Source organism: Eubalaena glacialis, chromosome 9, assembly GCF_028564815.1.
Source record: "Eubalaena glacialis isolate mEubGla1 chromosome 9, mEubGla1.1.hap2.+ XY, whole genome shotgun sequence".
Taxonomy (NCBI): Eukaryota; Metazoa; Chordata; class Mammalia; order Artiodactyla; family Balaenidae; genus Eubalaena; species Eubalaena glacialis.
The window spans coordinates 58,422,679-58,448,237 of NC_083724.1; the positions used below are offsets into that span (position 1 = coordinate 58,422,679).

The 25,559-nt window shown below is 41.1% G+C and overlaps 1 protein-coding gene across 3 annotated transcripts in view; it reads left to right on the forward strand.

Annotated features, from left to right (window-relative positions):
• KDM4C (lysine demethylase 4C) overlaps positions 1–25,559 on the forward strand; it is a 396,061-nt gene that overhangs the window by 361,906 nt on the left and 8,596 nt on the right. For all 3 annotated transcript variants that reach the window (XM_061200412.1, XM_061200413.1, XM_061200415.1), the window contains 2 exons: positions 17,804–17,923; positions 21,186–21,278. In XM_061200412.1, coding sequence (XP_061056395.1) covers positions 17,804–17,923; positions 21,186–21,278 — 213 coding nt within the window. The remainder of the gene's footprint in view (positions 1–17,803; positions 17,924–21,185; positions 21,279–25,559) is intronic.

Sequence of the window (25,559 nt, forward strand, 5' to 3'; positions counted from 1 at the left end):
GGAGTTTAACTGGAAAGATTTCCTGCTTTGGCTACTGGTGTGATGGGGAATCAGCCCAGGGATCATTGGTGGGATTATTCTAGAACACTCTTGAGAGGCAGAGAAAGGGTCGGGCTACCGCTCTGTCTTCCTGGCTTGGCTATACCACTCAACATAGTCAGTGTGATAACCAACTATGGAGCCCCAATAAAATCAAGCTGCCATGCCAGAGCCTCCAACAGTGATCCCCACAAAGCACTGCAGGAGCTGCCAGCTCCCTCCCAGGCTGTGTGTGTGTGTGTGTGTGTGTGTGTGTGTATGTATGTGTCCCTTAAAAAAGAATTAAAAACCTATTATAAAGAAAAACTGGATATCAGACATAGAATTTTCCTGGAATGATGGCTGTCAGTGTGGAAGCAGGTTGGCTTGAATCCATTAACCCCCAGGCTGAAATGACAGTGTTTCACAACTAGCACAGAACAAAGATAAGAGGTATGTTGGAAGGCTGTCACTGTAGAAGAGCTATAGTCAGTGGAAACAGCATGGAATTAGTTCTTCCTTTATAGGTAGGATGTATAGTTTATGCTGGGAGAGAATCTTCTTGTGTGGTGATTCTCAGCATGGCTGAGCATCAGATGGCTTGGGAGGGCATTTAGCCTGGACCCCACCTTGGACTGACTGAAGCAGAATTTTCTCTAGTGGCTAAGAATAGATTTGCTGCACTAGAAAAGTAAGTCTGATGGTGAATTTTTCAAAGCTGATGAAATTAACTTTATAAATAGTTTATATACCTTTTCACCAAGTGATTCTGGTTCTACAAGTCTATTCTAAGAATATAGACAGTAATTTGGACAAAGATTTATGGAGAAAAATATACAATAGTATTATACATGATGGGGAAAATTGGGAAGACCTACATATCTCACAGTAGGCGCATGCTTAAATTAATTGTGGAATATCCATAATGTTGCATATATTCAGTAAAATGGAGTTTTAAAAGGATAATTAATAAGAAGATCCTCTTAATTACAAGTGATAAATAGCAAGGTACAAAATTATATATGTATATGCCAAAGGGAAAATATATTATTTCACTTATGAGGTGCCTACAAATAGCCAAATTCTTAGAGACAGAGAGTAGAATGGTGGTTACCAGGGATGGGGGGATGGGGGGATGGAGAGTTATGGTTTAATGGATTCGGAGTTTCAGTTTGGAATGATGAACAGCTTCTGGAAAGGAGGGTGGTGATGGTTGTACAGCACTGTGAATATACGTAAGGCCACTAGAATGTGTACTTGAAAGTGGTTAAAAGGCAAGTTTTATGTTTTGCCTATTTTACCACAATAGAAAGAGCCCTCCCCTCGTGCTATGGGATGTGCTGTGGGATGAGTGAGGAACATGGTGGGAACTGCAGTGTGAGCTCTTCACAACAGCAGCCTTGCCTGATTCTTCAGAGAGAGGTCAGTTGTGTGCTCATGTGAAAGAAAATAAAGGTTGTAGCTATGAGGGAAAATACTTAATCTGTACAGGAAGCCCGAATTTTTTAAAAAAAATGCATAGAAGTGTAGAGAGAAAATCCACATGGTAACAGGATTTACTTCTAGGTGGTGGAAATATGGGTTGTTTTAAAGTCTTCTGTCTTAAAAAAAAAAAAAAGTCTATAATTTCCCCCAAAGGAATATATAGTAGAAGCTCAGAACAAAAAGTTATTTTTAAGAAAAAGAATTTTAAAATGTTTTTCTATCTTTGTTAATTTCTACATGAAGGTTGATAGCAAATCATTATGACTTATATTCAACGAACAGTCCAGAATTTTATCCATGCGAACATGGTGCATCCCTTTGAAAGTAGTCCCCATGAGAGTCCCCTCTAAGGGCTACCATTGCAGAGAGTAAATCTTCAGACTGTGGGGAGTATTGGAAACTTGGGGACAGTCACAAATCATCTAGGGCCGTGCCTTGTAAACAGGTGGGCGGTGACATGAATATGTCCCCTTCCTTTGTGAGGGGTGGTTTTCCTCATAGGCCCTTTGAACGAGGATTAGATGGTCGGGGAAACCCTCCATTTTTATATCCCACCGTTAAATGAAAGGGTTTTTTCCTCACTTTGTGAGGCGGGATCTGCCATCACCCAAACTAGCCGTTCCTTATCAGTCAGGGTCGTTAGTGTCGAGCAACAAAAACTGTAACTCAGGAATTCCTGGGCGGCCCAGTGGATAGGACTCGGCGCTTTCACTGCCGGGGACCCGGGTTCGATCCCTGTCGGGGAACTAAGATCCCGCAAGGCTTGTGACGTGGCCAAAACAAAACAAAACAAAACAAAAAACTGACTGTAACTGATTTAGGCACTACAGGAACTTAGTGGAAAGTTATTAAGGATGCCCGCAGAATCTCCAGGAATGCAGAAAAACAAAGTCAAAAAACAGGTGAGAATGAGGGAGGCTGCTCAGCTGGAACGTGAGTAGGACCAGGCCACCTCCCCTTTCGGTCCACCTGGACCAGGGTTCTGCCATCGGCACGTGGGAGCTGCCACTGCTGCTGCCGGCCTCTGAGAGCATTCTCCCCTCCACTGTTTCTCTGCATCTCTGGTCACAGGTTCTATATCTACTGGCAGGATGTAGCTAATTGGCCGGGCCCCGCTCCATACCTGCTGCTGGGCAAGGGAGTATCTGGCATCTTTCAGCACTTGTAATGGCAGGTGAGCTCTGCCTTCCGCTGAGACTCTGAAGGGGAGAAGGGGGTTCAGATGCTGGGAAGCCAGATGACAGATAGCCAGTATGATTAGCACATGGCTTTCAGTCAGTCTTGTTAATCTCTGCCCGAGTCCAGTAATGAGCAGGTGATTATCCCTTAAAATGCCAGCAGCTGCTGGCTTCAGTTTGCTCTCGGTCACTTAAGCATTTTCTGCATGGGGGACTGTAAGAGCTTCCAAACTATATGCTGATTAAGTACTGGGAATTCACATACCGTGTCTTCATCTGGTGCAGCGGGACTGATAGACGGGGCTGCCTGCCCTGTGGTTTATACTTGATAGGAGTAGAGGTGGGAACTGGGGGAGGGAGGAAGGCAGGCAGCATGCAAGGACAGCTGCTCCTTCTAGAGGTCCCTTTCAAAGGGCCTAGAGGCAGTTCAAGAACACAGTGACTTCAGAATTCAAATAATCAGACTGGCAGTTGGGCTTTCCTCTTTGTTGGGAGAGCAAGCACAGGAGCTTGGCCCTGACTTTGGCAGGAATGAGATATGACACCGTCCTCTTGCCTGGGATTATGACTCATCGCAGTCCTTTAATCACAGCCCTTTAATCATAGGCAGAAGTCCACTCCTGACTATGATGACTATTTCTGTCTTTAATTTTTACATCATCTATGTAGTACTCTAGCTACAGGCTTACTGGCAGCTCCAGACACCTGTGTCCCTCTGGAGAGGGCTCTGGCAGATTTCAGGGGAGTTCACACATCCCTGGAGGCAGTACAGCAAAGGGTAAACAGGTATTTCTGTCAGGCAAAGGCAGACTTCTTCTGAGGGTCTAGACAGCAACTGAGAAAAACGCATTAGTCAAGGTTTTTAATGCATATACTTTTCCAGCAAAGTGTTACTTGCTCCAGTAACACACTAAGAACTGCATCAGGAAAGGTCTCTTTAACATTTTACATCCTTTGGTAGAATAGATCTCAAATTCTATAATGCTTTAAAAAACCATCCAGGTCACATAGAGCTGTGGGCAGTGTGGGCTGGAATCTTCATTTTTAAAGTGTGTCCCCAGCAGTTGGGACCGCACTTTGAGAAGCTCTGCTCTATTGTCTGATTCCTCATGCACAGCCAGGGAGACGTGAGCCGCTGAAGGCCTTTAAGAGAGAGGCAGACCCTTCAAGCCATTGCTTTCCATAAACTGAATCCCCTCATCTTCAGATATTTTATTTATTTTATTTCATTTTTTTCAGACCTCTCATTTTTAACAGAAACTTTTTTTTTCCTCCATGAAGTCCCACTCAGAAACCCAACATATAAATCAAAAATTCTGTTCTGGTTGGAGTGATCATGGTGGCCAAAGCTCATGTACTCCACATGGATTCCAGCCCTTGCAGGGAGCCCTGAGGCCCCCAGCCCACAGCTGTGGGGCTCAGTGTGACAGGCTTCCAGGTATGGACACGACACCCTCTGTCTGTCCCTAGCTTGGGAAGCTGGACACTGTTGGCTCCTCTAGTGTCTCACACAGGTGGTCAGTAAATAGATATCAGCTTAGTGACTGTGACAGTTTTGGGGACACCCAGCAGCTTCTATGCTGGAGGGGTCATGGAAACGTAAATATCAGACTTTTCAACTTCTTTTCATCAGCCCACATGCTCCTAATCCCATTTCTGTTTAAATGCTTTATATGCCATGTAGTCATAGAAAGTTTCTGGCAGACTCAAGAATTGAGACAGCTGATGAATTGAAACCACTTCTCTATGGAGGAAAGTAGATGTTACAGAAATTAACTCTTGTGTTTTACTATGAGCTGCCTTAAGTCCATTTGGGAAGTAGCTGGGGTGTAAATAATGAGTAATACTCACTAAAGGAAGTTATATGCAAATCCAGGTACATCCACTTCCAGCTAAAGGACCTGGCAAAGGGTGAGAAATTGGGCATCATGACCGACAATAATGCCACCTGGTGGTGGGAGGGGGAAGGGAGATTCTCAGAAAAATTTTATGTTCTTATGTGTTTGGTTGGTTATTTTTCTTTATTCTTCTCCTATGAATAAAGAAAAAAAGTTCTGAAGCCAAGAAATTGAGAAAGCAAACCGAAGTGTCTTCCCTAGATTTTGACGGGAAAGCGTGTGAAGTGACTGTGGCCGATCCGGAGCACAGCCAGGTTGAGGCTGAGCTGGAGGAGGCTCTTGGAGGTCACTGTGCCTGGAGGCTGAGCTGGGGGGCTCTTGGAGGTCACTGCCTGGAGGCTGAGCTGGAGGGGGCTCTTGGAGGTCACTGTACCTGGAGGCTGAGCTGGAGGAGGCTCTTGGAGGTCACTGTGCCTGGAGGCTGAGCTGGAGGAGGCTCTTGGAGGTCACTGTGCCTGGAGGCTGAGCTGGAGGAGGCTCTTGGAGGTCACTGTGCCTGGAGGCTGAGCTGGAGGAGGCTCTTGGAGGTCACTGTGCCTGGAGGCTGAGCTGGAGGGGCTCTTTGAGGTCACTGTGCCTGGAGGCTGAGCTGGAGGGGCTCTTGGAGGTCACTGTGGCAAATTAAGATTTGCTGTGAGTAAAGTGCTCATTGACAGTAAGCAAGACGTCAAACTGTATCTCAGACATTTAGTTCCAAAGAATTTTTCAAAAAGGAATTGTTTCTCACTTGGTAAAGTTACGTACATTTAGTTTACTAATAAGGGTGTATGTTTATGATAAATTCCTCAAGTATACTTTATACTTTCCTCAGGCCACATTTCTATGGCCATTGCCACACCTTGGTGTTATGGTACGCAGAATTGCAGGTCAGGATTGGTTTGGGGTAGTTATTTTAAAGGCTAGTAAACCTCTGTTGAAGGTCAAATCTGTGAAACTAAGGGCATAACTCTTCTGCTTGGAGGTGGCTTGTGGTGGGTGAGTAGATGGGGACTGTGGCCTTGTAATGCCTGAGGCCTTGACTTGCCTCTGTTGGGATTGAGGAAGGGCCCAACAGAAAACGTCTCATCCTGCCTGAGGACAAGCAATTTAGAGAGAGAAAGAAGTCAGAGTTTGAAAACTTAACATATCTCCTTTGTCATAAAGCAGATGCTGGAGAGTGTGGCTTACATCTGTGGGCAAAGAATTTTCCTGATACTGGACCTGAGAATTAGGCCTCCTAGAAAGGTAGTACAGGGCACCGCCAGATCCTCTCTGTGAAAGGAACAGAGCAGAAAGCAAGTTCTCTGCCGGCAGAGGGGATCCAAAGAGAAACGGAAGGTGAGGGGTAAGCCAGAAGTTACCAGCCTTGCTTGTCTTACAGACCCTGGCTATCTCAGCACATTTTTTATAGCGCTCCTAGGCCAAAGGAAATACCTAACAGTTCCATCTACTAGTTTGGTCTAAACAACTTAATAGTAGTAATAAGCTTGGTGTCTGACAAGTGTCCCTGTGTTTCCCCTGAAAATATCCCTATTTCAGAACCCCAGTGAGTTCGCTGTGGTGCCCCAAGGCACTGTACTGCATAGTTTGGAAAATGCAGTCTCCTTCAGAAAACTCAACAATAAAATTGTCACTCCTTATTCTCTTGGAGAATGAGTTTGTTTTCTGTATCTATAACTATTTCTGTTCTGTAGATAAGTTCATTTGTACCCCTTTTTAAGTTTCCACATATAAGTGATATCACATGATACTTGTCTTTCTCTGACTTATTTCACTCAGTATGACAATCTCTAGGTCCATCCATGTTGCTGCAAATGTCACTATTTTGTTCTTTTTAATAGCTGAGTAATATTCCATTGTATATATGTACCACATCTTCTTTATCCATTCCTCTGTTGGTGGATATTTAGGTTGCTTCCATGTCTTGGCTATTGTAAATAGTGCTGCAGTGAACACTGGGGTGCATGTCTCTTTTTGAATTATGGTTTTCTCCAGATATACGCCCAGGAGTGGGATTGCTGGATCATATGGTAGCTCTATTTTTAGTTTTTTAAGGCACCTCCATACTGTTCTCCATAGTGGCTGTACCACCAACAGTGTGCGAGGGTTCCCTTTTCTCCACACCCTCTCCAGCATTTATTGTTTGTAGACATTTTGATGATGGCCATTCTGACTAGTGTGAGGTGATAGCTCATTGTAGTTTTGATTTGCATTTCACTAAGAAATACTGATATTGAGCATCTTTTCATGTGCTTTTTAGCCAGCCATATGTCTTCTTTTTTTTTTTGATTAATCTTTATTGGAGTATGGTTGCTTTACAATGTTGTGTTAGCCTCCACTGCACAACAAAATGAATCACCCATATACATACAGATATCCCCTCCCTTTTGGACTTCCCTCCCATTTAGGTTACCACAGTGCATTAGGTTCCTGTGCTATACAGTATGTTCCCATCAGTTGTCTATGTTATACATGGTATCATTAATGTATATGTGTGTCAATCCCAGTCTCCCAATTCATCCCACCCCACTGCTTTCCCCCTTGGTATCCATACATTTGTTCTCTACATCTGTGTCCTATTTCTGCTTTGCAAATAAGGTCATCTATACCATTTTTCTAGATTCCACATATATGCATTATTATACGATTATTTGTTTTTCTCTTTCTGACTTACTTCACTCTGTATGACAGTCTCTAGATCCATCCACGTCTCAACAAATGACTCAATTTCATTCCTTTTTATGGCTGAGTAATATTCCATTGTATATATGTACCACATCTTCTTTATCCATTCCTCTGTTGGTGGACATTTAGGTTGCTTCTATGTCCTGGCTATTGTAAATAGTGCTGCTGTGAACATTGGGGTGCATGTGTTTTTTTGAATTATGGTTTTCTCAGGGTATATGCCCAGTATTGGGATTGTTGGGTCATATGGTAGTTCTATTTTTAGGTTTTTTTTTTTTAACATCTTTATTGGAATATAATTGCTTTACAATGGTGTGTTACTTTCTGCTTTATAACAAAGTGAATCACCTATACATATACATATATCTCCATATCTCCCCCCTCTTTCGTCTCCCTCCCACCCTCCCTATCCCACCACTCTAGGTGGTCACAAAGCACCACGCTGATCTCCCTGTGCTACGCAGCTGCTTCCCACTAGCTAGCTATCTTACATTTGGTAGTGTATATATGTCCATGCCACTCTCTCACTTCGTCCCAGCTTACCCTTCCCCCTCCCCGTGTCCTCAAGTCCATTGTCTATGTCTGCATCTTTATTCCTGTCCTGCCCCTAGGTTCTTCAGAACCACTTTTTTTTTTTAGATTCCATATATATGTGTTAGCATATGGTATTTGTTTTTCTCTTTCTGACTGACTTCACTCTGTATAACAGACTTTAGGTCCATCCACCTCACTAGAAATAACTCAATTTCGTTTCTTTTTACAGCTGAGTAATATTCTATTGTAAATATGTGCCACATCTTCCTTATCCATTCATCTGTTGACGGACACTTAGGTTGCTTCCATGTCCTGGCTATTGTAAATAGAGCTGCAGTGAACATTGTGGTACATGACTCTTTTTGAATTATGGTTTTCTCAGGGTATATGCCCAGTAATGGGATTGCTGGGTCGTATGGTAGTTCTATTTTTAGTTTTTTAAGGAACCTCCATACTGTTCTCCACGGTGGCTGTATCAATTTACATTCCCACCAACAGTGCAAGAGGGTTCCCTTTTCTCCACACCCTCTCCAGCATTTATTGTTTGTAGATTATTTGATGGTGGCCATTCTGACCCGTGTGAGGTGATACCTCACTGTAGTTTTGATTTGCATTTCTCTAATGATTAGTGATGTTGAGCATCCTTTCATGTGTTTGTTGAAAGTCTGTATATCTTCTTTGCAGAAATGTCTATTTAGGTCTTCTGCCCATTTTTGGATTGGATTGTTTGTTTTTTTGATATTGATCTGCTTGTAAATTTTGGAGATTAATCCTTTGTCAGTTGCTTCATTTGCAAATATTTTCTCCCATTCTGAGGGTTGTCTTTTCGTCTTGTTTATGTTTTCCTTTACTATGAAAAAGCTTTTGAGTTTCATTCAGTCCCATTTGTTTATGTTTGTTTTTATTTCCATTTCTCTAGGAGCTGGGTCAAAAAGGATCTTGCTGTGATTTATGTCATAGAGTGTTCTGCCTATGTTTTCCTATGTTTTCCTCTAAGAGTTTTATAGTGTCTGGCCTTACATTTAGGTCTTTAATCCATTTCGAGTTTATTTTTGTGTATAGTGTTAGGGAGTGTTCTAATTTCCCAGCACCACTTATTGAAGAGGCTGTCTTTTCTCCATTGTATATTCTTGCCTCCTTTATCAAAAATAAGGTGACCATATGTGCGTGGGTTTATCTCTGGGCTTTCTATCCTGTTCCATTGATCTATATTTCTGTCTTTGTGCCAGTACCATACTGTCTTGCTTACTGTAGCTTTGTAGTATAGTCTGAAGTCCAGGAGCCTGATTCCTCCAGCTCCGTTTTTCTTTCTCAAGATTGCTTTGGCTATTCAGGGTCTTTTGCGTTTCCATACAAATTGTGAAAATTTTTGTTCTACTTTTTTGAAAAATGCCATTGGTATTTTGATAGGGATTGCACTGAATCTCTAGATTGGTATTTTGATAGGGATTGCACTGAATCTCTAGTCATTTTCACAGTGTTGATTCTTCCAATCCAAGAACATGGTATATCTCTCCATCTGTTTGTATCATCTTTAATTTCTTTCATCAGTGTCTTATAGTTTTCTGCATACAGGTCTTTTGCCTCCTTAGGTAGGTTTATTCCTAGGTATTTTATTCTTTTTGTTGCAGTGGTAAATGGGAGTGTTTCCTTAATTTCTCTTTCAGATTTTTCATCATTAGTGTATAGGAATGCAAGAGATTTCTGTGCATTAATTTTGTCTCCTGCTGCTTTACCAAATTCATTGATTAGCTGCAGTAGTTTTCTGGTAGCATCTTTAGGATTCTCTATGTATAGTTAATGTCATCTGCAAACAGTGACAGTTTTACTTCTTCTTTTCCGATTTCGATTCCTTTTATTTCCTTTTCTTCTCTGATTGCTGTGGCTAAAACTTCCAAAACTATGTTGAATAATAGTGGTGAGAGTGGACAACCTTGTCTTGTTCCTGATCTAAGTGGAAATGGTTTCAGGTTTTCACCATTGAGAACGATGTTGGCTGTGGGTCTGTCATATATGGCCTTTATTATGTTGAGGTAGGTTCCCTCTATGCCTACTTTCTGGAGAGTTTTTATCATAAATGGGTGTCGAATTTTGTTAAAAGCTTTTTCTGCATCTATTGAGATGATCATATGGTTTTTATCCTTCAATTTTTTAATATGGTATATCATATTGTTTGATTTGTGTATATTGAAGAATCCTTGCATTCCTGGGATAAACCCCACTTGGTCATGGTGTATGATCCTTTTAATGTGCTGTTGGATTCTGTTTCCTGGTATTTTGTTGAGGATTTTTGCATCTGTGTTCATCAGTGATATTGGCCTGTAGTTTTATTTTTTTGTGACATGTTTGTCTGACTTTGGCGTCAGGGTGATGGTGGCCTCATAGAATGAGGTTGGGAGTGTTCTTCCCTCTGCTATATTTTGGAAGAGTTTGAGAAGAATAGGTGTTAGCTCTTCTCTAAATGTTTGATAGAATTCGCCTGTGAAGCCATCAGGTCCTGGGCTTTTGTTTGTTGGAAGATTTTTAATCACAGTCTCAATTTCAGTGCTTGTGATTGGTCTGTTTTTATTTTCTATTTCTTCCTGGTTAAGTCTCGGAAGGTTGTGCTTTTCTAAGAATTTGTCTATCTCTTCCAGGTTGTCCATTTTATTGGCATATAGTTGCTTGTAGTAATCTCTCATGATCCTTTGTATTTCTTTATATTTTTTTTTGTTAACATTTTTATTGGAGTATAATTGCTTTACAATGGTGTGTTAGTTTCTGCTTTATAACAAAGTGAATCAGTTATACATATACATATATCCCCATATCTCTTCCCTCTTGCATCTCCCTCCCTCCCACCCTCCCTATCCCACCCTTCTAGCTGGTTACAAAGCACCGAGCTGATCTCCCTGTGCTATGCGGCTGCTTCCCTCTAGCTATCTATTTTACATTTGGTAGTGTATATATGTCCGTATATATACTACCACTCTGTCACTTTGTCCCAGCTTACACTTCCCCCTCCCCATGTCCTCAAGTCCATTCTCTAATAGGTCTGCATCCTTATTCCCGTCTTGCCCCTAGGTTCTCCATGACTTTTTTTTTTTTTAGATTCTACATATATGTGTTAGCATACGGTATTTGTTTTTCTCTTTCTGACTTACTTCACTCTGTATGACAGACTCTAGGTCCAACCACCTCACTACAAATAACTCAATTTCGTTTCTTTTTATGGCTGAGTAATATTCCATTGTACATATTTGCCACATTTTCTTTATCCATTCATCTGTCGATGGACACTTACGTTGCCTCCTTGTCCTGGCTATTGCAAACAGAGCTGCAATGAACATTGTGGTGCATGACTCTTTGAATTATGGTTTTCTGATCCTTTGTATTTCTGCAGTGCCAGTTGTTACTTCTCTGTTTTCATTTCTAATTCTATTGATTTGAGTCTTCTCCCTTTTTTTCTTGATGAGTCTGGCTAGTGGTTTATCAATTTTCTTTATCTTCTCAAAGAACCAGCTTTTAGTTTTATTGATCTTTGCTATTGTTTCCTTTATTTCTTTTTCATTTATTTCTGATCTGATCTTTATGATTTCTTTCCTTTTGCTGCTAACTTTCGGGTTTTTTTGTTCTTTCTCTAATTGCTTTAGGTGTAAGGTTAGGTTGTTTATTTGAGTTGTTTCTTGTTTCTTGAGGTAGGATTGTATTGCTAAAACTTCCCTCTTAGAACTGCTTTTGCTGCATCCCATAGGTTTTGGCTCATCGTGTTTTCTTTGTCATTGGTTTCTAGGTATTTTTTGACTTCTTCTTTGATTTCTTCAGTGATCTCTTTGTTATTTAGTAGTGTATTGTTTAGCCTCCATGTGTTTGTAATTTTTACAGACTTTTTCCTGTAATTGATATCCAGTCTTACAGCATTCTGGTCAGAAAAGATACTTTATACGATTTCCATTTTCTTAAATTTACCAATGCTTCATTTGTGACCCAAGATATGATCTATCCTGGAAAATGTTCCATGAGCACTTGAGAAGAAAGTGTATTCTGTTGTTTTTGGATGGAATGTAAATATCAATTAAGTCCATCTTGTTTAATCTATCATTTAAAGCTTGTGTTTCGTTATTTAGTTTCATTTTGGATGATCTGTCCATTGGTGAAAGTGGGGTGTTAAAGTCCCCTGCTATTATTGTGTTACTGTCGATTTCCCCTTTTATGGCTGTTAGCATTTGCCTTGTATGTTGAGGTGCTCCTATGTGGGTGCATAAATATTTACAATTGCTATGTCTTCTTCTTGGATTGATCCCTTTATCATTATGTAGTGTCCTTCTCTGTCTCTTGTAACAGTCTTTAAAGTTTATTTTGTCTGATATGAGTATTGCTACTCCAGTATTCTTTTAATTTCCATTTGCATGGAATATCTTTTTCCATCCCCTCACTTTGTCTGTATGTGTCCCTAGATCTGAAGTGGGCTCTTATAGACAGCATATATGCAGGTCTTGTCTTTGTATCCATTCAGCCAGTCTATGTCTTTTGGTTGGAGCATTTAATCCATCTACATTTAAGGTAATTATCAATATGTATTTTCCTATTACCATTTTCTTAATTGTGTTGGGTTTGTTATTGTAGGTCTTTTCCTTCTCTTGTGTTTCCTGCCTAGATAAGTTCCTTTAGCATTTGTTGTAAAGTTGGTTTAGTGGTGCTGAATTCTCTTAGCTTTTGCTTGTCTGTAAAGGTTTTAATTTCTCCATCGAATCTGAATGAGATCCTTGCTGGGTACAGTAATCTTGATTGTAGGTTTTTTCCTTTCATCACTTTAAATATGTCCTGCCACTCCCTTTTGGCTTGCAGAGTTTCTGCTGAAAGATCAGCTGTTAACGTTATGGGGGTTCCCTTGTATGTTATTTGTTGTTTTTCCCTTGCTGCTTTTAGTATGTCTTCTTTGTATTTAATTTTTGATAGTTTGATTAATATGTGTCTTGGCGTGTTTCTCCTTGGATTTATCCTGTGTGGGACTCTCTGTGCTTCCTGGACTTGATTAACTATTTCCTTTCCCATATTAGGGAAGTTTTCAACTATAATCTCTTCAAATATTTTCTCAGTCCTTTTCTTTTTCTCGTCTTCTTCTGGGACCCCCTATAATTCGAATGTTGGTGCATTTAGTGTTCTCCCAGAGGTCTCTGAGACTGTCCTGAATTCTTTTCCTTCTTTTTTATTCTTCTCTGTGGTAGTCATTTCCACTATTTTATGTTCCACGTCACTTATCCGTTCTTCTGCCTTAGTTTTTCTGCTATTGAGCCCTTCTAGAGAATTTTAAATTTCATTTATTGTGTTGTTCATCATTGTTTGTTTGCTCTTTAGTTCTTCTAGGTCCTTGTTAAACGTTTCTTGTATTTTCTCCATTCTATTTCCAAGATTTTGGATCATCTTTACTATCATTTCTCTGAATTCTGTTTCAGGTAGATTGCCTATTTCCTCTTCATTTGTTTGATCTGGTGGGTTTTTGCCTTGCTCCTTCATCTGCTCTGTGTTACTCTGTCTTCTCATTTTGCTTAACTTACTGTGTTTGGAGTCTCCTTTTTGCAGGCTGCAGGTTCGTAGTTCCCGTTGTTTTTGGTGTCTGCCTCCAGTGGCTAACGTTGATTCAGTGGGTCGTGTAGGCTTCCTGGTGCCTGTGTTCTGGTGGATGAGGCTGGATCTTGTCTTTCTGGTGGGCAGGACCGCGTCCGGTGGTATGTTTTGGGGTGTCTGTGACCTTATTATGATTTTAGGCAGCCTCTCTGCTAATGGGTGGGGTTGTGGTGTTCCTGTCTTGCTAGTTGTTTGGCGTAAGGTGTCCAGCACTGTAGCTTGCTGGTCGTTGCGTGGAGCTGGGTCTTAGCATTGAGATGGAGATCTCTGGGAGAGCTTTCGCCATTTGATATTATGTGGAGCCAGGAGGTCTCTGGTGGACCAGTGTCCTGAACTCAGCTCTCCCACCTCAGAGGCTCAGGCCTGACACCTGGCCGGAGCACCAAGACCCTGTCAGTCACACGGGTCAGAAGAAAAGGAGAATAAAAGAAAGAAAGAAAAAAATAAAATAAAGTTATTAAAATAAAAAATTTTTTTTAATTATTAAAAATTTTTTAAAAATTAAAAAGTAATAAAAAGGAAAGAAAGAAGAGAGCAACCAAACTAAAAAACAAATCCACCAATGATAACAAATGCTAAAAAAGTATACAAAAAAAAAACAAACAAAAACCAAGGAAACGGACAGACAAAACCCTAGGACAAATGGTAAAAGCAAAGCTATACAGACAAAATCACACAAAGTCCATCGCTTCAATTTTGGGATGATTCATTGTCTATTCTAGTATTCCACAGATGCCGGGTACATCAAGTTGATTGTGGAGATTTAATCTGCTGCTCCTGAGGCTGCTGGGTGAAATTTCCCTTTCTCTTCTTTGTTCGCACAGCTCCTGGGGTTCAGCTTTGGATTTGACCCCACCTCTGCCTGTAGGTTGCCTGAGGGCATCTGTTTTTTGCCCAGACATGACAGGGTTAAAGCAGCAGCTGATTAGGGGGCTCTGGCTCACTCAGGCCGGTGGGGAGGGAGGGGTACGGAATGCAGGGCGAGCCTGCAGCGGCAGAGGCTGGCGTGACGTTGCAACAGCATGAGGCGCACCGTATGTTCTCCCAGGGAGGTTGTCCCTGGCAGTGGCGGGCTGCACAGGGTCCTGGGAGGGGAGGTATGTGGATAGTGACCTTTGCTTGCACACAGGCTTCTTGGTGGCTGCAGCAGCAGCCTTAGCGTTTCATGCCTGTCTCTGGTGTCTGTGCTGAAAGCCATGGCTCATGCCCGTCTCCGGAGCTTGTTTAGGTGGTGCTCTGAATCCCGTCTCCTCGCGCACCCCGAAACAATGGTCTCTTGCCTCTTAGGCAGGTCCAGACTTTTTCCCAGACTCCCTCCCGGCTAGCTGTGGCACACTAGCCCCCTTTAGGCTCTGTTCACGCAGCCAACCCCAGTCCTCTTCCTGGGATCTCTATTTTTAGTTTTTTAAGGAACCTCCATACTGTTCTCCATAGTGGCTGTATCAATTTACATTCCCACCAACACTCCACACCCTCTCCAGCATTTGTTTATAGATTTTTTTGATGATGGCCATTCTGACTGGTGTAAGGTGATACCTCATTGTAGTTTTGATTTGCCTTTCTCTAACAATTAGTGATGTTGAGCATCTTTTCATGTGTTTGTTGGCCATCTGTATGTCTTCTTTGGAGAAATGTCTATTTAGGTCTTCTGCCCATTTTTTGATTGGGTTGTTTGTTTTATTTGATATTGAGCCCCAAGCACTGTTTGTATATTTTGGATATTAATCTTTTGTTGGTTGCTTCGTTTGCAAATATTTTCTCCCATTCTGAGGGTTGTCTTTTTGTTTTTTGTTTGTTTATGGTTTCCTTTGCTGTGCAAAAGCTTTAAAGTTTCATTAGGTCCCATTTATTTTTGTTTTTATTTTCATTACTCTAGGAGGTGGATTCAAAAAGATCTTGCTGCGATTTATGTCAAAGAGTGTTCTGCCTATGTTTTCCTCTAAGAGTTTTATAGTATCCGGCCTTACATTTAGATCTTTAATACATTTTGAGTTTGCTTTTGTGTATGGTGTCAGGGAGTGTTCTAATTTCATTTGTTTACATGTAGCTGTTCAGTTTTCCCAGCCCCACTTATCGAAGAGACTGTCTTTTCTCCATTGTATATTCTTGCCTCCTTTGTCATAGAATAGGTGACCATAGGTGTGTGGCGTTATCTCTGAACTTTCTATCCTGTTGCATTGTTTTATATTTCTGTTTTTGTGCCAATACCATACTGTCTTGATTGCTGTAGCTTTGTAGTATAGTCTGAAGTCAGGGAGCCTGATTCCGTCAGCTCCATTTTTCTTTCTCAAGATGGCTTTTGCTATTCGTGGTCTTTTGTGTTTCCATACAAATTGTAAAATTTTTTGTTGTAATTCTGTGAAAAATGCCATTGGAAATTTGATAGGGATTGTGTTGAATCTGTAGATTGCTTTGGCAGGGGAGGGATAAATTGGGAGACTGGGATTGACATATACACACTACTATATATAAAATACAGTAGTAGATAACTAATAAGAACCTACTCTATAGCACAGGGAACTCTACTCAATACTCAGTAATGGCCTATATGGGAAAAGAATCTAAAAAAGAGTGGGTATATGTATATGTGTAACTGAGTCACTTTGTTGTACACCTGAAACTAATACAACATTGTAAATCAAGTATCCTCCAATGAAAATTAAAAAAAAAAAGTGAATGAATGAGGGAGTGGGAAAAAAAAAGAAAAGCCAGGAGTATTACCTTAATGGAGCTTCCTCCACATGGAATAAAACTTTAGGAGAAGGAAGAAACTTACTCTTGTTCTCTCCTTGCCACCATTACCAAACCATCTGGGTTTTAGCTCAGAGTTACCCCTGAGCTGATGTAGCTTCCTATCCTAGGAGACAGCGTCTATTTAGAAGCTACACCTTCCAATCTTCTTAGTACCATGTACATCTTTGGAAGGGAAGGGAAATGAAAAGTGAGATGATAACTCCAGGGGCATACATAGAATACAATTCTTCATCCTACCCTTTCAATTCTGTGTAGCCTGAGATCAAATATTATGAAGGCCAAGAAGAAACTTATTTTCATTTGACTAAGTTAGATGCAGACTGTCAACTCTGCAGAGCCTCTGAGCACACACTTTTTTTTCTTTGCCCATAGCTTTAAATGGAGGCCTAGTCTGCAGTGAGAAAGATGAACCTCTCAGGTATACTCTGAACCCAACAGTAAAAGGCCCACTCCTTTATGATGCAAAATTTCTGTTAATAATGAAAAGTAATACATGGTGGATTTATAATCATAAACAACTAAATATTTCCTGTGTGTGCCTCTCATTTAAACCACAGAACCCTGCCCCGTCTGTATTTAAAGCTTGACTGGTCAAGTGTGCATTTCAATCAGTCAGATTGGTCTCATCGGTAAAATACCAGGATTAGCAAAACATGAATTGCTAAATGTGCAAAAAATTTATCAAAGTAGTCAAGTATTTAATTCCTTTGTATTCAAATTTTATTGTGTCATTCTCAATACATACAAACTTAAGTTTGCAAAATGTATCCCTCCCCCTCTAAAAAGCACCTTCCCAGGATGAGCTAGTGGGAAGTTCGTTCTGAGTTGCTGCCCAAGGAGGAGGCAGTGCTGAGTGGAAGAAGTGAGGTGAGAAGACTGCTTGTGGCACCGCCAGGATCACCTGCGGAATGAGGTGGACTACTCAGTGGATGGGAGGTGCAGGCAGAACCAGGCCTGTAGGGGAAGGTCCAGGGGTCTTCAGAAGAGGCCTGCTGAGCAGGACCCAGGCCTTACAGCTTCCCCTGCCGCACTTTGGAGGCTCCTGCATTTTTCCCTTGCTGCTTTGTCCGGGCCTGCCAGCTCTGATGACAGTCTGCTTCTCTCCTGTCCCCAGGTCCACCTGGGTGTCCTCAGTTCTTCATCTCTTACACCGCTTCACTTCTCCAGAGATCCTGACAACTGAAAAGAGCCTCCTCGGAGGCTCAGTTTCCTTGTCAGTAAAATGGGGGTAATTAATAGTCTCTGCCTACCTCATGGAATGATTGTGAGGATCAGACGAGATGTATGTTAAAGCATTCTGTTAACTGTAAAATGCTGTATAAATGTCAGGTGTTATAAATCATTAGCCAGTCTATTTCTCAGCTAAAGCAGTTTCTATGCACATTTTACTTACCCTCTGAACAATTCTTTGTCAAATAGCAAATGTAAATGCTGTTTTTTCCTTCTTGGATTATGGTGGTTCCTTTCTAACTTTATGATGTAGGCTGAATCTTTAAGTACTCCTTTGGCTTATAGCTCTTCCCCTGAACACCCATGCAAGATCATAATCCATAAAACACAGAGGCAATAACTCCTTTTAATTGCCAGGAGTTCATCATTTGCTATGTTCTAAATGCAGTCACTTAGACATTTGCCTTGAAAAGCCTAACTCTATTTATTATGCAGAGCCGAGACTGTGTGAGGCTAGGCCCTCCTGCCGAGGGAGAAGTCGTTCAAGTCAAGTGGCCTGATGGCAAACTCTACGGGGCAAAATATCTCGGATCAAATGTTGCCCACATGTACCAGGTGAGTGCCGCCCTGGGTGTGATGCTTGCTGAGATGGACAGGAGAAGCCAGAAGGCAGACAGTACAGCCAGTGTACTGCTGACCAAGAAGCCACGTGAATTTGGAACACCTTTTGTTTTATAAAAAAGGCAAAAATTCGATGTTTGATGATCTAGATATTAGACTTTTATTACTGAGTTCGATACTGGGAAACTCTAGTAACATTTGATGAATGGGTTAATTGTAAGGAATATAGTTAGGTCAAAAAGATTCCCAGCTGGATGGTGGGCTGCTTTCTTGTGTTTCTGTTATACGGGGAGAGACTAATTGGCTGGATTATCTAACTGTAAGCCAAATCAGTGATGGCTGTTCATCATCCAGCAGCCCCTGAATGGGTGGCTTTTCCCTGAGAGACATCATCCCCGTCGGGCGTTTCAGCAAACCTAAACCAATGGTGCATCGGCACAGATGTGGCCATTTGTGCACCCGAGCGTAAAGGAGTGCTTATTTAATGAAAAGTGCAGTTATCGTTTTGGCATTCTGTTACTGAACAACTCTACATATTATTAAAGAATATATATACAATTTAAAAATGAATTGTATCCCTATTAGAAATGAGGATGAGTTAAGCTCTAATAAGGAAAACAACATGGATGGCGCATGTGCATTTATATTCCTTCAGAAAGACTTTAAAAAGGAACAAATTTATTAGAACCAATAAATTATAGTACTTTTAGTAACACGATGGCAGAAATCAACATTCTAAAGCTAAGCAGTAGTGTAAAAACAGGAAGATTGAAGTAAAAGGAGAAAAAGCAAGAAGGTTCAGGCCTGTGAAGTTAAAAACAGCTTGAGAATGATAAGACCTCCAGTTTCCTCAGAGAAATTGTTCAAAGACTGATAAAGGGCTAGGGCTTAAATGGAACAGTACATTAAAAGACACTGCACTAAAAACTGGAGCACCATGTAATTAAAAGTGTTCAAAGAAGTTTGGAAAACTTAGGGGAGAACATTTTTTAAGGTGTAGAAAAAGCAAACGGGGTGGGGAGGGGAGGATGTACATATCCAGTGTGTGTGTGTGTGTGTGTGAGAGAGAGAGAGAGAGAGAAGGCCATTTCCCCTTTGTATTGGTGACAAAGTGTTAAGTTGCAGATTCAGGTCATTTACAGCAGGGTAAGTGCTGGAGCATTTTTGTATCAGAATGTCCAAAATTAGGCAAAAATCACAAGACAGGCTGGTAATACTGGAGACTCCTAGAAAAGAAGTGTTTACTACATCATTCAAAAGAAAATAATTACATTTAATTAAACAATAAATGCAAAAGTGAAGCGTCTTACATGTAGCAAAGCTATTAGCTACATGAAAAGTATCATAATGAAGACATGTTGAAATTCAGGCTAATTAGTAATCAGTGTGCTAACTTCAGTTGAATTTATGATGGCCTATCAACATAGAACTGTGAGCATATTTACAGACTCAATGAAAAAGTTAAGACTAATATTAAAATTGTCTCTCAAGGAAGTAGTTTAAAATTCCTCATTAAACCAACTGGCCTTTTGAGATCATTTTCTGTTTTGTGTCTATTTATTCAGCCTCACCATTGAATAAGCAAAGATATTTATAAAAATGGAACTAAATACCTACTGCACAGTGCTAAGTATCCTAAGTATATGCATTTTGGGGGCCCTCACAGTAGCCCTGCAAGATAGATGTTTTTGACTCCTACTTTACAAAGGAGGGAAAAAAGGCTCAGTGAATTTGATAATTTGTTCAAGAGCATACAGCTGGTAAAGGGAAGGGCCAGAATTTACTCTTGGCTCTGTCCCAACTCGGGTGAACAACTATCCCAGCTTGCGAGGGACTGTCCTTGATTTTAGCACTGAAAGTCTTGCATCCTGGGAGACCCCTTCAGTCCTGGACAAACTGGGATGGTTGGTTACCATACCATACTCCCTCTTAGTTTTAAAATTGCCTTTTTCTCTTTTAGAATTTTCAAATGATCTAAAACAGAAGAAAGGTAGGCACAGGTAGTTCTAGCTATGCTATCAAACTGTATAAATTGCATGACACCTTGGCCTAATTAAATGTTACAGAAACCATTTTGCTGAAACAAGGCCAGGAAGAAAAGGCTTCCCATCTCAGCGTTCTGAGAAGTAGCAGGGAGAGGTCTCCTGCGACCGAGACCTAATTCTGCCCCTTGTTTGAGCTTAGTCAAATGTGAGCAGTACATGGATAATAAATACGAAGTTTAATTATATATTTTATCTTTAGTATTTTTTAAACTTCAGCAGATTTTTTTTTATTAACATAAATAGCACAGCTACATGGTTTAACTTATCTTTTAACTAGAATTGCAAGCATATACTTATTTCTTAAAAGTAAAGAATTCAGACAGACAAGTTAGGGATTTCAAAAATACCATAAGTGGTTCAGAGTTAGAACATATTAGATATTCTACCCTGATTGCATCCCTTTTGTTGTTTTCTTCTGGAAGAGTTCATGTGGGATTGAGCCTAAACCAAGATCACTTTGAGTAGGGCGTTTGATGAATTTCCCCCAGATGCTCTGTTATTCAGTGTCACTTTTTCTCTAACAAAATATCCTAAAATATTGAAAAAACTGGATAATGAAATTACTTGCTGCCATTTGATTAGCTTGAAAAAAAAGTTTTAAACGTTTTCCTTTAGATGATAATGTATTTTCACAAATTGAGGTGGCTGACATGTGAGGTTAAGGAGAACCTGAGATCTTCCTGGCCATTTGTTTGAATTTACCAAAAGTGAGTTTTGAAAGTTAAAGCTCCATAAGAACTTGAGAAATTATTTTATCTGGGAGGATTATTATACAAGAGTAAATATATCATCACTTCTTTCTCAAAGAGAAACAGTCCTCCCTCTTATGTTGTCAGAGCCTCTTAAAGAAACAATCAGTACTTACAGGCCCCACCCATCTTAATGCTAAATTGGCCACAATCTCATGTTCTGAGAAATCATTTGAGCAGCAGTTACTTTTCTTTGTTTTTGCTTTCGGGGGATAAAGTTTTCATATCACATATTGCAAGACACTCATTTTCAAGAATTTTGGCCTGTTTGAAAACATACTTTGTTCTTAGTTTGATAAGGGAAAGAGCTTTTCTTCCTTCCTTGGCTGTTGGCTAGTTCTCTTGTTTGTTCTGCTTGAATCCTTTTTTCTTTTTTATGTAGCTAATTGGAACCCTGAAGAAAATGGTGAGTGCTTGCTTCTTTTTTAAATAGATCGTGCTCGATGTCTTATTTTTCATTAGGTTGAATTTGAAGATGGATCCCAGATAGCAATGAAGAGAGAGGACATCTACACTTTAGATGAAGAGTTACCCAAGAGAGTGAAAGCTCGTTTTGTAAGTGCTCGATAGTCCCTCTGAGGGATCTGCCATGTGAATCTCTCCTCTCTCACTGTGTCCCAAGCCCGGCAGGAAACATACTTAGGCTTTTGGATTGATTTTGAAGAAAGCCAATGCAACTTTTCCCTTATTGAAATCTGTTTAATCCAAAGCTCAAATTTGGCCAGAAACAGGGAAACTGGTGCAAGTTCCTCATCTTTCTTTCTAATGAGGTCAAATGATGCTTCTTTGTGTTAACATCTATTGGCATACAGAAAGTTATTGAATATGTGTTCTATGCAAGCTAACTGGGAACATATAAAGATACCATCAAGACATTTACAATCTTGTTAGTGGAAGCAACGTTAAAAGAAAGCTTTCAGTAGGAGATTCAAGGGGACTCAGCATAGCGAACATCTAGTTTCCTATGGCCTTATCATATACAGTTCACCCTTTAACAATGTGGGGGGTTGGAGTGCTGACCCTCCACACGGTCACATACAACTTATATAGTCAGACCCTTCCTGCCCACAGTTTCACATCTATGGATTCAATCACTCGCAGATCATGTAGTACCATCATGTTTATGATTAAAAAAAATCCGTGTATTAAGTGGACCCATATATAGTTCAAACCCATGTTGTTCAAGGTCAACTGTATTAACTTCTCTCTCAGAAGCTGATTAATGTTTGTGTCAATTTATAATTAAACTAAACTCTCACTTTTATAACAAAAGGAATAAACAAAGCCCAAATACTAGTTGTGGGAATACTAAAGCAGTTTTTTTTACAAAAGAAAACATTAGTTTCAAGCCCTGTACATACCATCAAAAGACAAATAAACATGGACAAATAATCAAAACTGAAGTTGTTAAAAAATATAATTCACAATAACCTAGTTTTCATTATTGTATCATAAAATATTTACTGGACCCTGAAATGAACTCAGTTTTACTCATTTAGAATTGCATCTAGTGCATCTGTGAAATGATAAGTCCTAAACTAGGAAATTTGAATGAGGGGATTTTTCTGACTAAAATGAAAATTTTTTTCTGAATAAGTGACATCCTTAGTTTTCATTGCATGCTAATGATATACTTTTATGCAGTGATAGAGTTACCCTAGATTACTTTGGAAGAACATGGGTTTCCTTAAATGTTCAGTTGTATATTCAGCTCCTCTCCTGTCAGGTGGGATCCTGAGAACAGGGTAACCGCATCAGGTGTAAACTGACTTTTCCTTCTCAGCTGCATCCTTGAGGGGAAGGTCCTTCAAAGTGAAACAGTCAAGAGAAGAGTGATAGTAACAGCACTGCTGCCCACCCAGTGAGGAAATGTGGCATGTAGGGGACCCACACACCTGAAAACAGATTAACCCCCAGATAATAAACAGCAGGGAAAGGGAAAAGAAAAATACTCCTATAGTAAAGACATCTGTTAAACCTTAACAAAGACCTAAAAACCTGGATAATTTGTCAGTGTTCTAGGTCTTGAAATCTCTTGAGAAAAACTTTCCTTTTCAAGGTGCTGGAGGTGACTGCCTCTCATCCTGTTTCTCCTATCTTCCATGGATTCTCTGTCCCCTCCCATTCCCTCCCCCCTTTTTAAAAAAAAAAAATCTCCTAAAGATTTAGAGGTTGGGAAATGGAGTAGGTAGCCCTCTGGAAGTCTCTCAGGTCTTTGATTTTCTAATCCATGTACGGTTAAACATCCTACCAGCTGGGTCTTACAGATTTCAAATACCATTTCTTAATTACATTAAAAGAAAGCTTTTTGCTTTCTGCTCTGATCACAATCTCTTTGTTCCACAGTAGATTTGGCTCCAGTACCAGTATGCTTTCCCATGTAGCTTTACTTGAGCACGAATTTTCTAAGGTCCATTTCTCAGAACAGTCACACCAAACTGAACTGCTTTTTAAAAATTCTCATAGAAAATTTTTAAATTAAAAAATATATAAATCACATAGGTACTCTGAATCTAACCTGTTACGTTATGTTGAGCCTAGTAGAAGATTTCTTCAGAGACAAAATCCAGTTTGCTCACTGTCCCTAAATCCAGTTTGCCACCTCTGTTTTTACTGAATCAAAGACTTACGTGCTTCTGTTGTAGAAAACCAGCTTTTTCTTAAGGTTTGTATATAACCCTCTGGCCCTTGGCTAGTCTGTCCCTGACTGCTATTTTTTTTCCAGTTGGTGAAACAAATCTATTTGGAAAACTTATTGACGGAAGATACTTTATAATTAGAGAAATCTTTTGGTTTTTTTTTTAAGGCGGGGTGGGTTGCAGCCCCCACTGGGAGGCCTTCATGTTTTAATGACTTCTGCTCTCCCAGACATACGCTGACTTGGGGAGAAATTTTTCTAAAGAGTCAGTGACTGTGCTGGGTTCCTTCCCACTAACTTCGGAAACAGCCCCATTACCTTTTATGGTCTCACAGAATGACCATAGCAATGGTGTATAATTAACTGATGCTGCTGGTAAACTGGTTTTATTAATGTATTTGAGAGGCTTACTTCTGCTGTCCTCACATAGTGGCAACACTTTCATGGATGTTTTATTTTCTCCTTTAACTTTAGCACTTATAAAAGGGAAACATTACTCAGAGGAAGTGCTTTGCCAAGAATGAATGAACCAAAACTGTTTTATCCTAACGGTAGAGGGTGCCCAGCCCATCCACAATCTCTTACTTTTCTTCCTGAGTGAAGCTAGGAGCATCTGGGGGACTCCATGGAGGGAGCCTATCACCCTGGATGACCATCTCACGAGCTAGCAGGGAACATGCCCAGCTTTGCACTTGGGTCCATTTTTAGTTTTCAAGCTTCTTTGTAATTGTTCCATTGTTTCTCTCTTCTTCATGATTGACCATGTGCTTTCAAGCCTTAAAAGCTGGACCCTGCCTGTGTCACTACCAGGGGAGGGGGCCTCCGTGACACAGTTGGTGTCATCTCAGTAAAAACCAGTTGGGAACACGTTTGAGGGGCAAAATAGGAAATCAGGAAGGAAGAATAGTACTTTAAAGTAAGCTTTACCTGGAGGGAGGAATCAAAATGGTGGAGGAATAGGACTTAGAGCTCACCTCCTCCCACAAATACATCAAAAACACGTCTACAAGTGGAACAATTCACACAGAACACCTACTGAACACTGGCAGAAAACCTCAGATTTCTGTAAAGGCAGAAAAACCTCCATGTAAACCAGGTAGGACAGAAGAAAAAAAAAAAAAAAAGAGGAATTGGGATGGGACCTGTGCCCCAGGGAGGGAGCTATGAAGGAGGAAAGGTTCCCTCGCCCTGGGAAGTCCCCTCACTGGTGGGCAGATCAGCCTGGATGGAGGGGGAGCTTTGGAGCCTTGGAGGAGAGCTCAGCAACCAGTTTGAGGAAGGCAAAACAGAGAGTGACCTACACAGATGGTTGGTAGTGCCGCCCTGAACTCCCCAGCCTGAGATGCTCATCTGCCAGAGCAGGCAGGGGCTGGGTGCTAAAGCTTGGGCTTTGGAGGTCATACTCAGGGAAAGGACCAGTGCTGGCTGCACAGAGACAGCCTGAAGAGGCTGGAGTGTGGCAACTGAGGATGCACTCAGAAGAAGCCTGGGTCTGCCAGAGAGGCAAGGCACCATTGTTGGGGGATGCAGAGGAGAGGTGCAGGCCTTGCCATAGGAGCTTCTTTCCCTGCGTGCACTCTCAGGCAACAGGACACCACCTATATGAGTTCTGGGGGCAGGCACAAGCCACCGCTGTCATCGTGAGCTCCAGAGGTGGACATGGGCTGCTGCTGCCACTGAGAGACCCATAAGCAGGTGCCAATCGCTGGCCCTACCATCTTGCGGGCATGCAGGCCGCTTCTGGGAGACCCACAAGTAGGCGCTGATCACTACCCCAGGGTACCAGGAGTGAGCATGGGTCACCACACCTGCCCACCCCATATCAAGGGGATAACAGCCAGCATACATTGAGGAAAGAGCAGGAAGTATCCAAACTAAAAGCAGCCCCTCGATTCCGACAACATGGCAGAGTAGAAGGACTGCAGCTCACTTCCTCTCACGCAAACACCAAAATCACAATTAACTGGTGAACAACCATCGACAAAAAAGACTGGAACCTACCAAAAAAGATATTTTACCTCCAAAGACAAAGAGGAAGCCACAACGAGATGGAGTGAGAGTTCTGAGCCTCACGTCATGCTCCCCAGCCTGGAGGTCTGGCATTGGGAGGAGGAGCCCCCAGAGCATTGAGCTTTGAAGGCCAGTGGGGCTTGAGTGCAGGAGTTCCACAAGACAGGGGGAAACAGAGACTTCACTCT